The following is an 18,807-nucleotide window of genomic DNA, read 5'->3' as shown; positions in this document are numbered from 1 at the left end:
TGCAGATACAGTTTGTGGATACAAATCTCCTCTTCAAAGGACTTGTTGGAAAAAATGAGGGTCTTCAGTAGTTACTGAAAAGACAATACAATATGTAATTGGGGGGAAGGGGTGGAGTCCAAAATATCTGGTTCCCCACTACACTATACAGGCCTTGAATCTTCCAAAAGTGTGTCTGATCAGGATTCAGGTGGGAAATGGTAAGTCTAGCTGTGTTTGGTTTTGGAACCCTTGTGGCACATTTCAACCCCAGAGCTGAGCAAATTTATTTCAAGCTTCTTGATATAACATCTTAACATATATCAAAGATCTCAGTTAAATGGAGCTGCCTAGAATCTAGAAACTAAATGTGTATATTATCATATTATTACCTTTTTAAAAATGCATATAGAGGTAACCTCCCTGTTTCACTCTTAATGAAGCTTAAGCTCATACATATACATCAAAATTAAGCTGTGTTTCATTATGTGCTGATGATTAGCAAATATTGTCATTGAACATGAGTCCATAACAGAAAAGTTGGCTGCTTTGTATGTACCAAGAAGGGCAATTGAGAATTATGTGCTAAAGAATATAGCCAACTTGCATATTTTCAGAATATTATCTATAGTATACGAACTTAATGTATCTGGTGTGAGCCTAGTTATGATGGACATATTGCATTTGGTGTTCTTAGGGCTGGAGCACATAACTACGTTTGCCACGGCAGTGATGCTGCTGAAAGCAGGAGCATGGAAATTCATAACATGATCGCGGAGGTCCACACAGTAAGTACTTCTCTATGTTATGAGCAGGATGATGGCTTTGGCAGCATCCCAGTGGCAAAGCGTAATGTGTACTCCAGCCCTTAATCTGGAATTATACCTCAGTTGTGAAACATTTGTTAGCTGTTGAATATAGTGAGGGTTGAAAAGGAACTTAGGCTTTTTGCATGTGTTGGATTTTCAACTGTTATCATGTGCTGCCATGTTCATAAGAAGGAGAGTTTACAAATTTAGTACAATTATTGGGTTATTATGCTTGGACATGCAGGGGTTACAAGAAAATATACAAAATTAGTTTATTTGTGATCTTTGAGCTATACAGCCAGTATCCAATGAAGTAGTTCTGTTAGCACAGAACTTCTCCTCCCTCTCTTACATCACCCCTAAATCTGTTCAGGGGTTTCCCGAACCCTCTGGAGCAAATTTGGGAAGGTGTAGGGAATGGAGAGAGGAGTTCTGTTGCTCAGGGAATGGAGAGAGGAGATCTTGTTGCATACTGTCCTGTTTTCCACACCTTATTTAACTCTCTCTCTGTGTAAGTGTGCCTCCCCCACTGTGTAACAGTAAACCTTTCAAATTTTAAAACCCTATCCTACTATGGTTTTGTGCTTTTTATGTTGTAATTATATTTTGTGAACTGCCCTGAGATCTATGGATGAAGGGTGGTACAGTGGTACCTCGGATTACGAACAGTCCTGCTTACGAACACTTTGGGTTACGAACTCCACAAACCTGGAAGTAGGTGTCCCGGGTTGCGAACTTTGCCCCGGGATATGAATGCAATCCGCTTCCGGGACCGCAGGAAGCCTATGTAGGGAATGCACGCCTCGAGTTAAAGACGCTTTGGGTTGTTTTAAGAACGGACTTCTGGAATGAATTAAGTTCGTAACCCATGGTACCTCTGTATACAAATTGTAGTAGTAGTAGTAGTAGTAGTAGTAATATCATCATAGGATTTCATTAGACTGCCTGCCACATTTAAGTCTGTTCATTTTAGTGATTTTGTTTGTTAGCTACCTTTACCTCTCAAGGAAAGGTGGGATGATTTTATTAGGGGTGTGTGTGAGTGTGTAGGATAAAATGTATACTTCTTCCCACTAGTCATTATTTATACTTCTGTTTATAGTTTGTTTGCAAGCCGTAATGTTTATCATCTTTCAAAAATTCGTGTGTGTGTGTGTGTACACACACATATACACACACACTGAGACTAAGATTGCTATAAGAGTTCTGTACAGCTTTTAGGGAAATATATTTGTTGTATTTTAGAATGTAGACCCCACTGTAGAATTGCTAGCTGTCACCTCAGTGACATACACACATAAGTTTCCCCACAAATCTTTTAAATTAGCTTGTAGGTGTTGCAGTTAGAGTTAAACCAGTGAAGATCTGCCTGTTTCCCCAAACCACATGCAAATATGACAGAACTCCTTTTCTTTTTCAAAGAATGATCAGGAGCAGAAAAGTAGCACTAGTGTTTAATTTGTCTTTGTTCCACTTCTCTCCTTCCTGATATTTTTCCTGCTTTGGTTCCCCCCCCCCCATATGTGTATTGGACGTTTTTCTGTTCTAAAAGAGCCATCGGATTACAGTTAGGTGTATTGTGTGTGGTGTATATTTTATGTGTAAAGTGCATAATTTTGAGGCTTAACAAAATGTTAGTTCATTCTTTGGCTCTGTTTACAAATTTGTTTAGGTTTAAAATTTTGGGTTTAGCACAGTGATCCTTGTTCCTGCCGTCCAGGCCATGGGGCATTCCTCAACCATTTGTCTTAATTTGGAGTGTTTAATTGGCATATTATGGAGTTGAGCAAGTGCTGTGAGTTTTCTTTTGGTACATGAGAAAAAAGGAGGGCTGAAAATATTTCATATTTGAATGTGTGGTTATCGTATATTTATATACCTGAGGAAGACAGGATGCTTTGTTTTGTCCCCTGCCTAATCAAAGGTGTCTTTTTGTTAATGCATGTCAGGTTCTCTTGGGTCATTTTTGCTTCTTACTTTTAAACATTTTTAAAGCTTCAAACGGAAAACATAAAATACACATGACAATTTTTTTTTTTAAATAGTTTAAATTGGCCAAGTTTGAATTTCTGCCTATAAAAATATTACAGAATTTAGTTTATTTTATATTTAGCTACTGAGTGAATTTATTTGTGATGTAGTAATTAATGATCTGGATAATTCTTCCTCAATAAAATGTTTCTTACTCTGCTCAGTAGATGCCCTCATGGAACAATTCTTACACTTATAGCTAAATTTTTATCCCAGTCCTGCCCATGGTTGCTTGGAAGTGCTAGTAATATCAGTAGCAGTTTAAAGGGAATATCTCCTATATGGCATTATGGCATATCATCATACAAAAATGACAACCAGAAATAATGTAGCAAAGGAAAAGGTGGCAAGGAACTTCTGGTGTACACAAAGAATTGTAAAAGAGAAATAGTTTATTTTGCATAATGCAACCAAACAGGTAGTCTACAGGAAGTTTTAAACAAGACAATGTGCCAGGATTGAACATTTTAAGACATGCTTTTGTCTTAGGAAAATTGCAGATTTGATGCTTGTAGCCTTGATGCTTGTAGATGGCCATAGTCTTATAGATTGCAATGATCAAAGAACTGCCTCCATACTGGCTACAATGACTTTTTTTCCAGAACTTGCATGACTTCTTATGGGGACTGTTGCCTGGCTCCGTTCATTGTGCTCGGTTAACTCATGTGTATTTGCAAGACTCAACATTGACCTTATCTAACTTTTTTAAATGCAGAGTTGAAAAGAATTTCCAGTCTCCCAAGTGCATACTGACAGGAGCCTGCTTGAGGTGAAAACTCATAAGTGAAAGGAGTAGACTCTGGATTCTTAATACATTGGAGTCCTGCTCTACAACTAGTTTGGTAGGTTGGCTTCTCAGGGTAAAGGGGTAGGGTTGCTGGAGAACCAAGTGTCATACTCTCAGTGTGAGTTTGTTCTCAAGCACCCTCCTCACACAGTAGCTGCTGCAGCTGCTGCTTCTCCCTTGGCATGGATTAATCTTACTTTTCTTTCCTTGGTACAGTTTCTGACATGGAGGGCTGAGAATTGGCATGGGGGAAGGAATTATAGATGCCAATTGTCTAGCAATAACTCGCTGTGCTAATCTACTTCCTTCCTCTGTTTGCAGTACTGTGGGGAAAAGAGTCAAGATTACATGAGTGAGAAAGTAGCTGCCCCTCTTCTTTTGACCTTCTGTTCTTGCTGTCTGCTTTATTAATTTTGGATATATTTCGGCTGCATTTCAGGACAGAGTCCACTGAAGGTGGCTTACGGAACATAAAACACAAGAAAATTACAATTCCAGTATGACACCGTATGAAACTGGTTACACAATGTAAAATCAAAACCCAGAAATAAAAAACCCCAATAGTTTAAAAGCCAGCACCAACTATATAAAATAATCTTGGTTGAAGGCCATTTAAGAGAGAAGAACTGAAGAACATTTTGAAGGCTAGAACTGATGGTGCCAACTCATATCCCTTGTGTGGGAGTTTCATAGATCAGGGACCACCACTTGAAAATACAGTGTCTCTGGCGCATGTTCGTTTAGTTGACAAAATTTCAGTGGGTTTACTCTTGAGTAGAACTTAGGTGGGCAAATGAAGAAAACCTCTATCAGTGGATTGCGGTCTGTAATAGATTGAATTTGGCCCAGCAGTCAATGCTTTCCTGTCACTATGTCTGAGACTTATACTTGATTATATTTCTCTGCCACTTTTCATTCAGATTAATTCCAAAGCGACTTACAATCAATAAATAACAGTAACATAATAGAACATCATAAATATAGCAGAAATCATACAGAATAAATAACAAACTAGTAAAACAATTACAAATCATCAAGACAATTAGCATCTATGAAACACTTGTTAACAAAACTACTAAAAAATAAGCTAAACATCACAGTTACAACAAAAATATTATTTTAGGATTCACAAAGTACTACAGCTAACTCTTTGTCTTGTCATTACTTTAAGTTATTCCAACTGTTTGCTTGATTATTCTGTTGTATTAAAAAATAGCATATCAGACTCCATTTTAAACTGGTGTTATGGATGAGTAATCGCTTAATTAATCCAGAGTATGTTGTGTTTCAAGTAGGGAGGTGAAATCTCTGTTCAGCTGTGTTTTGTTACATTTGTGTCGTATGCTCCCGTTTAGGGACTCAGAATACTGTTTTAACCTCCCAACAGCCCATTGAGGATAGTTAGACTATGAGTTATTTCTCCAAAAGCCGCACAGTGGATTCAATTCAGAGATCATGTAAGAAAAGTGAGGCATTTTTTTGCTTATTTGTTTTGCATGGATCCCCCACCCCCAATTTGTTCTGGCTGGTTGGGGAACCCTCTGGATTAGTGTGGGAGGGTTGTATGTGGGAAGGGTATTCGTGAAAATTGCCACCTCCTCTTTCTGTCCGCGGGAACGTCTGCTGCATAAAGGCCCTTTCATGAAGGAAGGGCAACTCTGAATCCTAGGCCAGTGGTTTTATATCAATCAGGATTTGAGCTGGATATTCTTACATTTGAATGAGCCAGCACAGCCATGAAGCTAAATGGTTGGCCTTCAGCAAGTTCCTCCCTCTGCCTGCCAGGCTTTTGAGATTGAATTGAAATATTCCCATATATGAAGGGAGCCCTGGAATTATGTTTGGAATATTAATGGTACAATATGATTTAGTGGTTAGAGTTTCAAGACTAGGGCCAGAGAGATTTGGGTTTAAATCCCCTTTCATTGGATGATGCCCTTGAGATGGTCATTGAATCTAAGCCTACCTTTCTTCAGAGAGTTGTTGAGAACTATAAAATTAGGGGAGAGCCATGTATGTCACTCTGAGTGCCTTAAAAGAAGGATGGAATGTGAATCTACCAAACAAACAAGGTAGCAAGAGACAAATAGAGTTGATACCTTCACATGTTGTAGTAATAAGTTGACATTTGAACATTGATAATATTCTACCTCTGTTTCTGACCCTGATAAGGAAAGTGGTCAGAGCCTGCAGTTCAAAGCACTACTGTTTGTTGTTCACTTTTTTGACCTGTAGAAATGTTGACACTGACAAGGGCAACAAACACACCTAGTTGGTTTTCTATTCCAGTAAACACAATTTGCAGATATGTGCAGGATCTAGATTAGAAGTGGGAAACCTGTGGCCCTCCAGACGATGTTGGACTCAACTTCCATCAGCCCCGGCCTGCATGCCCAGTGGTGAGGAATGATGGGAGATGTAGTTCAGCAGCATCTGGAGGGCCACAAATTCCTGAACCCTGATCTAAATTTACAAGTTCCTTGATCTGCAAACACTTCTGAGAATTGAATTGCAAGGAACATTAGTGGCAACATGGCAATGGGAAATTTTGCATAGCTGCTTTCGTCTTGAATCTTTTCTAATTAAGTGCCTGTTTAGTAGCTTTAAAATCTGATTGGACAAGAAAACTGTCTCCATAGACTGCTTCAGCCAACTGGTTTCTTAGTGCATGAAAGATGTTTGAGCCCAGGCATGTCCTCCCCTCCAATTTGCCCTCTTCTTGTGTGCCTGGATTCAGTTCTGGTTTGTAGGGAGTTTTTGAACTGCACTTAGCTGGCTCTGATGTCACAGGAACTTGGTTGCTCTATGGAAGTAAACAATACAAGGAAGCATCTACCAAATGAAAGAGAGACACCACTTCTCAAGAAGCTAATTAAGATTTATCCTAGCCTGAACCAACTAATAACTGTTTATTAGCACCTTGAGATGTCTCTTTTTTTGTACGTTTCTTATGCAGGTAGTTAATGGCTTATTGTATCTGATGCACTTGGAATCCTTGAAATGTGCAATATGAGTTCTAAATACTAACTTTACCAACAACTCTGAACTACACTTCAGATTTCCTACAGATCGCCACCTCTTTTCCTTCCAACTGTATCCCTTTGCCTGCATTCTTCTGCTGCATTTTCTCTGCTCATGATAGGGATCCCTCATAGTTTTATTTATGTAATTCTGGACAGGTATGTGCATTTTGGAATGGAAAATTTCCTCCAAACTTTCCAATATAAGTCCGTTCGAATCTAATACAAAATGTTTTGACAAATCCCAGATCAACCATGTAATTCATTGCGTGACCATGGGAAATAATTGTGCCTCAATTTTAACCTATAGGTTGCAGTAATACAATTAAATGATTTATTTCTCACCCTTTAAATAGTGGGAAGGAAATCTAAATGTTACGACTGCTAGCTTAAATATTTTTAATCAGTTGATTAATCAACTTCAGCTTTAACCAATTAAACATCAGGACCCATTTTTGATTGGTGCAGTTGAGGGATAAAGGCTCTTTTTCCTTTTAGCCTGGTTTGATTCTACTATGTTACTGTAATAGGAACCGAAAGAAAATACACAATAATTTTCTGACAGTAAATGGGAACTTCTGTTAAGTTGTAAATCGTATTAGACCAGTATCGTAAAAAGGATAAGTATCCTGAAATTTTTAAATGCAGGCTTACTTACAGTAATTAGTCAACTGGCAGCTCAATCCTATGCATGTTTGCACTGAAGTAATTCCCATTATGTTCAATGGGCTTATTAAACTTGTAAGCGTGTAGGTCCACAATCTAAAAAATATTTGATGGCCTACTAAATTTGCAATAAAATTGTACATAGACCCTCTACATGTGAACCCCTTTCGTATGCTACTGATATGAAGGTGTGCTCACACACTAAAGTGAAAGCACAGTTACATTGTTGGCTGCCACCCGTCTTCTGAAGTTGGTTGGCTTCCCCTGTTGTCTGTTCATTAGGTGTGTACATCTACATATGTAGGCTTTCCACCTGCAGATATCCACACCTAAGGTGAGGATAACGGGGGTGGGGCAGAGCGAAGCCATGTGACCTCTGGGGTGGGCCAGTAGTGTGGCCCTGCTACACCTTGATTGCATGACCTTTATGCAAGTAGCACATGAATAGAGCTATACAGTGGACCCTTGAGTTACTTACCTCTCTGGATACGTAATAACGTAATCTTTGGGTTGTAAAAGCGGCAAACCCGGAAGTATTTTTCTGGGTTTTGCTGCTTGGTTACGGATTTTTCCGGGTGCACACGGACCCCTGGAACGAATAAAATCTGTATCCAGAGGGTCCACTGTAATTGAGATTCTAAACAAATATATAAAATCGCTAACAGTGTAGTCGTGAATCAGTGTCTCTTGCTACTGCTAAATGCAGACTTCTGGGAGAAAAGTAGTTTACATTAATTAAAATAAAACATATTAAATTGATATTTAACTCTCATATACATATCTGTATATCAACATACAGTTTGATTCTATGGAGGGTTCGAGAAAGTTACATTGTCTCAGGATTGGCATCCCTTTAGCTGTTCAGTGAGTGCAGAGTCTAAGAATCTGTGCTGTGTCACACATGCATCGCACAGTTTTCCTTACTGATGGACACAGCATGCGGTTGCAGGAATTTAGGTGTATATCTGTGCATATGAACACTCACAAAAGAAAAATAAGCATAGCTGTAGACAAGGTTTTCTTGCCCTTGATTGTACAAATTATAATTCATTGGCCTATACCCGAGTACCACAAATGTTTCATTTATAGTTGAACAATCTAACTGTTTTGGGTTTTGCACTTAAGGAGACTTGTTTTCAGAATGTGTTTGTGCTTCTTTTAAAAGGTTTTACTGCTTCGACTGCTTCAATGGACCACATTCATGGGGCTTGGAAGGCTCTAACTGATGGAATTGGATTAAAGGATTCTGTCTTCAATGGATCCAACTGTATTTCACCTACTATTGTCCAGCAGTACAGCTATCAGCGTAGAGCATCTGATGATGGGAAACTTTCAGATTCTTCCAAGACAAGCAATACGATTCGTGTTTTCTTGCCTAACAAGCAACGCACAGTGGTGAGTCTGTTTCTTGTTTTGTGCAAGATGAAAGATTGGCTGTTTTCCCCCCACTGGTGCATAAACATTCCAGTGCCCCAGTGGGCTAATAATGTTTAAATGTAGATGCTTCAGGATGGATACAGTGATGTTTTGTTCAACATGTTGACCCAATATACACATGCATAATTTTGGGAAGAGCAATGAGATTTGTATCACTTCAATGAATATGTGATCCTGTCTCTTATGAATAGGCCCTCTGCTGATGGATTATTTTGGATACTAAAGCAGTGTTAGCCAGAAAAAGCATCTTGGTTTTCTTTTTGCTTCTGACTTTAAAGTGCTTTATAAGTATATCCCAAAGGCTTGCAAAGTTGTATTAAAATTGTAAAATCAATATGCAGATTGTTAAATGTCAGCAACACAAGTTACATCAGCTCAGGTTAATTGCAGCAGGCCTAGATTGGATTCTGTCAGACGTTTCGATAAGCCTATCATATGACTTTCTGTCCTTGCTTAAAGGTACTGCTTTCACCGGCCTTGTAAATAAACCCACAAAAATTATTAGTCTGCAAAATATTTACTGGCCTACTAGCAGAGGATGGATGGAGAGCTCTGACTCCCCTCCCCCCTCCCCAGCAGCCTGCTGCATTTCCATGCTGAGTGCATAGGAGGGGAACTCCCCTTTTGGCAGTCTGCTTGATTTCTTTGCTAGATATATATAGAGTGGGAGAATTCAGCCTTTGTCATTCTGCTCACTTTCCTCCTGAACGTTGCATATGTCTACCAGGTGAGTGTTTACAGTTTCAGATATAGTGCTGCTGATTTCTTTATCAAGATTAAACTAGTAGGAGCAGATTCACTCCCAATCCCTGCCCCTAACATTCTTCCTTGTTGGCTTACCATGGTTCCCACTTATTCAGTGTTTCAACTTGTTAGCAGTAACTAACCATGGCCAGTGCCAGTGCAGCTGTGACACTAAAAAACCTGACTAATTGTTTTAGGCAATGCCATTCATGTCTACAGTGCAATCCAATTTACATCTACTCCGAATGAAGTCCTGTGGATGTCAGTGGGGTTTACTTCCAGGTGTTAGGTTTTAAGACAGCAGCCTTAGGCAAATAAGGAAAATGTGGGTTGAATCTTCAATGAAGAAGTGTTGGAGACTTGATTCCCTTCGTTCAGTTTTTTTTATAATAAACGTTTATTAGTTTTCAATTACATTCCAGTAATAGCCTCATTATAACAATGCCAATTTATAATACAATTATTATTACCAATAATTCAAATACTAAATTACCTTATTTAATTAAGGTGGGCCCCCGTGTTCTAGATTTGTTGACTTTCTAATTTTATTTATTTCTGTGTTCTAAAATCTTATTAGTTTCAGTTATATTCCGGTCATAATAGTCATCCCTTACACAACAACTGCAATATTAATAACTTCTATTCGGGTTGACATATTAAATGATTTCTAAAACTTCATGTGAGGAACTAAAACTATATCATTGTTCTTTCCTGTATGTGGCAATTATTCAGTCCGTGATGTTTCTTCCTGTCCTTGTAAGATGTTATGTCTTTCTCTCCCCCCGATTGTTGCTGTTATCCATCATGCCATGGGCGGAGCTGATAACCCTTCGCTTCAGTTTTTGATCACAGAATTAGCAGCATTACAAGTGTAAAACTCCATAATGGCAATTTTCAGTTATGATAGTATTGTGTAATTGTAGTCATCCAGTGTTTGATAACCACACTGTAATCCGTACTCCATGACTGAAGAATGAAAATGTTTCAGAATTAAAACTACTACTTTTTTAACAGGTGAATGTGCGTAATGGAATGACCCTTCATGATTGTCTCATGAAAGCACTCAAAGTTAGAGGCCTGCAGCCGGAATGCTGTGCTGTTTTTAGATTACTTAATGAACACAAAGGGTAAGAATTGAAACATTATGTTTTATGAAACCATTCAAGCAGTTCCTTCCCATAGTGTTCCCTGTATTTTGTTTGCTTCACATTTATAATGTTCAGTGATTCAAACAGTGCAAAATCACAAAGGGCACACCAACCAAAGTTGGTGTTGCATAGATTCAAATGGAGAAAATTCAATATAAGCTTAACTGTTCTATTGAAGTCAGCGGGAATGCAAAGAATTTAAAGTGGCTGCATTGTCCTAAGTGAAATCAATTATTGTTTTGCTTATTCTAAGTGAAATCAATTGTTTTGCTTATTCTGAACTTTGAAGGAAATAAAGCTAGAATTTTCTTCAGTTCATAGAATTTTCTTCAGTTCATTTTTATATGATACTTGTAGAGTGTTATCTTTTTAGGTTTAGCTAAAATGTTGGAAAGTTTTATCTGCTTGAATATAAATTTCAGTTTGGATGATCTCATTTTATCCTGTGAACCGCCCTGAGATTTATGGACAAAGGGCGATATAAGACTTAATGCACTTTTTATAGGGCCAGGGGTCTACTGTTTTTAAGTACCAAATGATTCTTTAACAAGTTGAGGGAGTGAAGGTAACTTAATTGACTTCACACTACTGATGGCTGGTATAGAATGCTGTGTTAAGCCACAGTCCTGGATCAGTTATTTGTGAGATTTTATTTTTGCACTTGAATCTGTTAATTTCAGACAACTTTAGGGCTCAAACCCATTATACAACTTCCATATCATTAAGGCTGCCATTAAAATTTTGGTATCTACGTCTTTCTTTTATTTTGAATGCTGCCACTTATTGAACTAGTGTATGTTCACACACATTTCAGGTAGCTCCGAACTTTTATGCGATTTGGTTTAAGACTATTGGTTAAAAGTTAAAAACTTTTTTGTTCTCATACACTTTGAAAATGGAATTCATTCAGCATATTCTCTCCCTACCTTTTCAGTAAAAAAGCCCGGCTGGATTGGGGTACAGATGCTGCATCCTTGATTGGAGAGGAATTGCAAGTGGATTTCCTGGATCATGTTCCACTTACAACACACAACTTTGTATGTTGATTCTTTTGTATGTACAAAATATTTGGAAATACTGTATGGGAGTACAGCTGACAAGACTTTATAAGAAATTATACAACAGTAGTCCTCAAAAGGTTTCATAATACTTTGACCTCAAAACAGCACACAAAGCAAGTGTTGCAATATATCTAAGTGTTCTTACCTTTCCAATCTTGGCAGAAAATCAGTGACATTTTTAAAAGCAGTCCAGACCCTTAGGGCATTGTCTTCCCCAACCTAGTCCCCTCCAAATGTTTTTTTTACAAAATCCCATTAGCCAGCATGGCCATTGGTTGGAGATGATGGAAATGGTAGTCCAAAACATACAGAGGGCATTGGGTTGGCAAAGACTGCCTCAGTTAGCATCCTTTAGCTTTTTATTCTTTTGTTGCCCCTGTGGCAGTAGACACTGAGGTATTCTTCTGAGACCAGGAATCCAAATGCATGGAGGTCAAGACTAAAAGCATCTCCTTTCTTGGCCTGGTTCACACATCATGGTAAACCTAACTGTGACTGTACTGTGAATGAGCAAACATGCTAGTGCATGTGTTCAAAGCATGCCTGTCCTGCTCCTCCCTTCCCCAAGTCAGAAGGAAACAAAGCACAGCGCTTTTTTAGTGCTGTGTGTTTTGCCTCTCTCTAAACAAACCGCAAGAGGGATAAATAAAGCATAAGTGCTGGTTCATATGTAACACTAAACTAGTGCCGGGGGCTGTTTCCTGCAGGATGGGTGAGTAGAGTTGAGCAGCATACACCAGCATATTTGCTTGTTTACAGCAAGATATAGTTTGGTTTGCTCATGACATATGAATTGGTCCACTATGGAATATAATGAGAGGCGAGGAGAGCAAGAGTAACACTGTGAGCGAATGTACTTGCCTATTCTGTCTAAATTGGGAGGGAGAACTAAGGGGTTAAGGAACAGTTTTCATGGAGAAGGTGAGTTTTGATTAGGAGATTGAGTTTGCTTTCTGCTCCTATAGACATGAACTATAAATGTAGTTCTCCGATCAAATAACATTGTGGCTACAAAAGCTGCTCGTTTAAACTTACCCAAATAAGTTTCTTTCTAGTCTAATCTAATGTATATGGTTGCAAGTGAAAATAAAGCAATTTCTGAAAATGTGAATAATCTGAATTCTCCCCCCCCCCCCCAAAAAAAGCTTTCTGCTGAAATCACCTGTGTTTTGAAAACTAAAGTATATTAATACTGGCTGTTTGTGAGACAGTATATTTTGAGCAAAGCATGTTTAAAGCTATAGCTTTATTCATAAAAGTTAATTCCAGTGGTAAAATGTGAAATATTTAATGATAATGTGGTAACAAGCAATTTGGAACAAATATGTAAGAAGCTTCATAAAATTGGCTACCTCATACAAACTTAGATACGAAATTTATTTTCCAGGCACGGAAGACCTTTCTAAAACTTGCATACTGTGACATCTGCCAGAAGTTTTTACTAAATGGATTCCGGTGTCAAACCTGCGGTTATAAATTCCATGAACACTGCAGCACAAAAGTTCCTACCATGTGTGTGGACTGGAGCAACATCCGGCAACTCTTGTAAGAGTTATTTTTAACCTTAAAAAAAATAAAAATGCAGCTATTTTAAAATTAGAATAAATGAACTGGTTCAAACATAAAGGCCTATTGAATTTAGTAAAAATCTGCTTATTTTTTCTTTTTTGCTCAGCTGCATGCTTTTGATTTCAGATTGTTTCCACACCCAAATGTTGGTGATACTGGTGTCCCTGCGCTACCTCCCTTAACGACTCGGCGAATGCGGGAGTCCGTGTCCAGGATACCTGTTAAGTGAGTTGAACTTTGGTTTTTGTTATGTTTTGCTATACAGTTGTATCTTGGATCCCGAACACCCTGGAACTTGGACGTTTTGGCTCCTGAACGCTGCAAAGTGAATGTTCCAGTTAGTGAAAGTTCTTTTGGAACCCGAATGTCCGAGAGGGCTTCCGCGGCTTCTGATTGGCTGCAGCAGATTCCTGCAGCCAATCAGAAGCTGTGATTTGGTTTTCGGACATTTTGGAAGTCGAATGGAATTCCGGAACGGATTCCGTTCAGCGTCCAAGGTACGACTGAAATTCATAATGGTAGTGCTGTAATAGCCTGGGTAGCAATGTGCAAAAGCAGCTTGGTGTGAATATCTTAGACAAAACTCTCCTTACTGCATGCTAAGCACCAAGGGTTAGTGTTTTACAAGTTAAAATGCTATTAGTGTATTAATATTTTAGTTATTTTTTTTTAAAATAAGGCCTATCCGCATACATTTATGGTTTGGCTGTCCTGTGTGTCGTGTACTTGGACCCCTCCCTTACTTCCTGGTCTCTGCATGGCATAGTTGGCTGTAGCAAGCAGATTAGCAAACTGTGTTTCATGTGGTCCTCCTCTAAAGGAGAACTGGAAGACCATTTCAAGCCATGGTCTAAAATCTGGGTTTGGAGAGCCAGGGCAAACCAAACCAAAGTTTTCTTGAACCCAGGATTCAGACAGGGAGCTGGATAGTGTGAAGGCAGGACAAGGTGCGGTAACCTCAGTGCTTGGACTTAACAACCAGACCTGTTAGTATTTTGTCAAAACCATTCCATAGTTGGGAAACCTTCATCCAATAGGTTTATTCAATGATAGCTAATTCTTTCCTATAGTCATCCTCACATCTGAAGGCAAGCTAAGTGCCTGCTTATGGGGTGGACAACATTATGCGGAGACTTTGTGAAGCCTCCTCACTTTGCAACTGCATTCTTAGTAGTAATTTGGAACAGCACTTAATGATGGCAAATTGGACAAAATTTAACAAAATGATCTGGTTTGATATTTTGGTTTAGAGATAGCTCTTAAACCGCAGTTTCTCAGTTTGGATGCATGGGAAATCATTGTTTTAAGAAGCCAGGAAAGCTTTGCCAAAGTCAGGCGCAGAAGTGGGAGGAAATGACTGGAGGGATGAGATGGGAGAGTGTGGGCACATACATGCCTGGTTCCCAGTCCATTTAAACTCTGGTTTGTTCAACTGAGATAGTTACATCTGAACCAGACTAATCTGATCATATATTAATTTTATTTCAAGAGAAGTAGACTCTACAGCAGTGATATCTACTAGAGAACAACTTTTCTGATGCTCAACAATGAATCACCATTTCTTAGTGGCAGAAATGAAAAATGTTTGTTTCCATCCTTTAGTTCTCAACACAGATATTCTACACCTCATGCCTTCACATTCAGCACATCAAATCCATCTCCCGAGGGCTCCCTTTCTCAAAGACAGAGATCTACATCAACACCAAATGTCCACATGGTCAGCACAACAATGCCCGTGGATAACCGAATAATTGAGGTATTCCTATTTCTGAGTATTTAGCCAGTTGTTTCTGAATTGCATATTGGTTTAATACTTACTGCAGGTTATAGTGGCTGCATTCCTGTTTTCATAGAACAGTTTGCCAAACCGCAGTTCTCAGCTGATGTTCTAACTCCCCATAGTTTGTTACCAATTCTTTACTATGATTTGAAGGATCAGAGAACAGGATGCTTATAGCCAATATGTGACATCTCATTATTTCTGTTGCTATCACCTTTACTAATCAGTTAATATTTCCATAGAAGTATGGCCTGTGCAAAGTTAATCCAGTTAAAACAGAGAGTTTCTGTGCTACAAAATATAACAATTTACAGTATCTCACTGAATAGAACAAAAGATCCACTCACATCTCCTTAAACAGATTTCTTTTTAATATCAACATCTTGAGGGTTCAGTTGTGTGCAGCCCCCCCCCCCCTTATAAGCAGTAATTTTCATTTGGCTTTTTATATTGCTTTTCTTCTCCTACTACAGAGACAGCATAGCAAGATAGTAGGTGACAGCGTGACGAATATGTTCTTGATAGCTTTTAGCACAGATTAGGTGTTGTAAGTAGTGATGGATAAACTCACTCAAATTCTGTTTGGAATGATATCAAACAATTTAGTTTGGGTCAGAGTCAAACTTGACCCCAAATCAAGCTATGCTTTATCCTCAGTTTAAGGCTCTATCACTCTTCCAATGTGACAAGCCTGAGGCACCTCCTCTGCCTCTTACCTCCTTCCTCAAAATTTATTTCGTCATCCTAGTAAGTTCCATGAATCCTTGTGCCGGGGATGCTTCCATGGCAGCGCTAAAATTCTAATGGGGGCACTAAATTGAGACTTTCCTGCCCCAGCTTGCTGGTAAATCAGAATAGAAAAGAAAGTGGCAGCTCGTTACAAGGGATGGTGTTAGGCTAAGCCCTTTAAGATCTGGACCCAAACTTGTAATGGGCTTGGGGGTTCCTGAGCTGGGAAACATCATTACTGAACGTCCCCTACCCCTGTTTTTGAACTTTGGAGCTTATCACTAGTTTAAAGACAAAAATCATTTGGTAGAGCCATTAAAGTTTTGATGGTAAAGTTCTTTTCCAGGAATTTTTAGAGAGCCACCCTACAGTATTGGAGTTCCCTTATTGGTCCAGCTGGCTTTCAGTGTGCCAGAAAGCAAATACCATTTTGCAGCTGAAGTTTTGTAATGTGGTCACACTCTTTTTATCAAGGATGTGTATCCCATGATTGCACAGTTGTGTGATATCTCAGAAAGTGGCTCAGAGTACCCTTCACCGGTGTATGGTCATCCAGATGTTGTTTGACTACAGCTCTCATAATCCCCAGCTACTGTGGCCGTTTAGAGGGCAAGGCTGGTTTAGGACATGAAATTCAGCAAGTGCTGAGTTTAAGACTACAGATACTGACTGAGTGACTCGGAATGGTGAGAAGCTGAGCAAGGGAAGGATTTGAGTGCTTATGATAGCTTTTGACCTTTCTCATTGATAGTAGAAGAAATTGTGCAAAGTAAGACGGGTATATGCAAATTTGATTTATATATGCAAATATAGTTTTATTTGTATAAAATTTGTTACCTAGCTGCAGAATTCTGGTGTTCATTGCCTCATCTATAAGAATCATAAAATCTGTAGCCCGTAGCTTTCTGTTCTCCCACTTTAATTTATTGGATGTTTTGATAGGATGAGTGGGATGAACTTTATTTTAGGCTCCCAATGACTCTTATGTAAATGCTTACCTTTTAGGATGGTTTAGGTTTTTGATAGTGGCAATACCTTTAGTATCTCAAGCCAGGCTAGGAAATCTTCCCTGGAATTGTGTTTTGAGTTGGAGAGAGGAAAACCACGGTTGTTGTTGTTGCTGCATCTCAGGCTCCTGAGTCCTAGAGTTCTCTCTTTGGATTTTACCCTAGAATAGTGAACCCTTTGTATAAAATGGCATCTAGCATCTTGTTGAATTGCAGATCTCTTTGATTAGATTATCTCTGCTTGGATCAGTATCGGGTATAATCAGATTCTCTATACATCTGCCTTGTAGAGATTAAAATCTCATAGCCCCTCTTGAACTGTTCTTTTCTTGTGAGTCTACTTATGGCAGAACTGGAATACTATCAAGTTTTGAAAATGCGGAGAGATGATTTAGAAAACTTTCCCTGGAACATATTTCATGGTTGGTGGAATGTCTGCCTGCCTAACCTTAAGAGCATTCTTGCATCAGTTTTAATCTGCAGTTCCTATATAAAATAACATTCACATAGCTAATGTGTTAACTCTCTTTTCTTTCAAGTTGTCTTCTTTCCTTGTTGTTACTACTTTCCTTTTTAGCAGCTGAAAACTCTTTTTTTACTACTTCCTCTGTTCTTTTCTTATTTCTCATTGCTTTGAATTAGAATAACAGCCTGAATGCTTCTCCCAGGTCCTGGTGCAGACGATTCTGTTTAAGGGGAAGAGTAGGTATTATCTGGATGCCTTTGCTTTCTTCAGTTAACAGGATTGCTAAGAGAGTTGGCCAAATTAGTGTGAGTTAACATAACTGTAGCTTAACAGTTGCATTTGGAAAGACCAGTGTGGCATGTTTGTTTAGTTCTAGTACTAAAACCCAGAGTTCGTCATACAAAGTAGAATTTGCACTACACAGATGAAGCTTTCAGTGGTACAGAGCAAAATCCATAGCTTCTGGAGTAAACCTGTTCCTTTTAGCATTGCCCTCATGGATGTGGTTGTATGTTAAAATGGTAAGTGGGCATGCTGGTTCAATATTTTTATTATAAAAAACCTAGAAATGTCATTCTTTAAACTGCTTTTTAGGGTTGGTGGATTATAGTGTGCTCTCAACAAGAAGCTACACAGACATCTGAATAGTTTAGCTTTTATATAATGCAAGCATTCAGTAAATGAAGGCTTGTGATTATAAAGGGAGCACAGAAGCAGTACTTCAAAAATACTTTGCCTGGTGGAGATGAGTACTTTATTTAAGTTGAAATTGGGGGATGAGGAAACACCCGGCCTTGAAATGCAGTGAATATTTTCTTCTTAGAAATTCAGGATTTGGAATGTGTGTTTTTTAAACAGAGGACAGCCTGTGCCATTGTGGCCACATCCAAGCCACAGCAAGTGCATGAAAGTTCCTGTAAAGTCCACATTTTAGCTCAGCTGTCAGGGATCCAAAGGCCTATGTCCCCTGTGTGGGAATTTCCCCATCCTTCTCCCTTCCTGCTGAAGCCACTTGTGTCTCTGTAGAGCTGCTTCTGAAGGTCGGGAGACCCGTTGGAGCAGGATTTTATGTGGCAATGCAGGCAGAAAGCACCACCCCACTTCTCTTGCGTGAGCACACACAATTCTTGGGATTCCAGGAACTGTTCCCAGTTGCCCATTTCCAAATGAACCTCGTTAGAATGAAAGGTGATGAGCAATTCTCACTGAGCTATACTTCTACAGTTGGTTTTATTCAGTGTTTCATCTTGCCCAGCGTGTTTTCTGTCTTGACTAGAAATCTGTCTGAAGCCTCATTATTTTTATTTTGTTGAACGTGCTTACACACTACTTTTCCTTCAAAGAGCTCTGAGTAGCTCAATTTGACTTCTAGACAGTTCACAGGGTGAGACCAGTTTAGCTTTGGCAGAAAAACTGCATTCTGGCTATTTTCTCACCTTTCTTTTGACCTTGCATTTTGCTTTGTGTCTTTCTATCCACTATACACAAACTGTGCATTGGATAATGCTGGACAAATGGGAACCATTCTAAAATTGCCTTATATCAGAGCTGTGCATGTTTACACAGGGTAGCAT

General features: G+C 38.9%; 1 protein-coding gene across 15 annotated transcripts in view; it reads left to right on the top strand.

Annotated features, from left to right (window-relative positions):
* RAF1 (Raf-1 proto-oncogene, serine/threonine kinase) overlaps positions 1-18,807 on the top strand; it is a 71,576-nt gene that overhangs the window by 39,132 nt on the left and 13,637 nt on the right. For 5 of the 15 annotated variants that reach the window (XM_080995168.1, XM_080995164.1, XM_080995161.1 and 2 more), the window contains 9 exons: positions 677-767; positions 3,535-3,661; positions 8,458-8,687; positions 10,488-10,600; positions 11,556-11,658; positions 13,070-13,227; positions 13,378-13,476; positions 14,854-15,007; positions 17,410-17,469. In XM_080995168.1, the coding sequence (XP_080851294.1) occupies positions 8,481-8,687; positions 10,488-10,600; positions 11,556-11,658; positions 13,070-13,227; positions 13,378-13,476; positions 14,854-15,007; positions 17,410-17,469 (894 nt within the window). In that variant the 5' untranslated portion in view covers positions 677-767; positions 3,535-3,661; positions 8,458-8,480. The remainder of the gene's footprint in view (positions 1-676; positions 768-3,534; positions 3,662-8,457; positions 8,688-10,487; positions 10,601-11,555; positions 11,659-13,069; positions 13,228-13,377; positions 13,477-14,853; positions 15,008-17,409; positions 17,470-18,807) is intronic. The other 10 variants (XM_080995162.1, XM_080995175.1, XM_080995166.1 and 7 more) reach the window with 4 other exon arrangements.

Source organism: Podarcis pityusensis, assembly GCF_964106645.2.
Source record: "Podarcis pityusensis genome assembly, chromosome: 2".
In the NCBI taxonomy this organism is placed as follows: Eukaryota; Metazoa; Chordata; class Lepidosauria; order Squamata; family Lacertidae; genus Podarcis; species Podarcis pityusensis.
The sequence above is the reverse complement of the archived record's forward strand: the minus strand, read 5'-3'. Positions and strand labels throughout refer to the sequence as shown.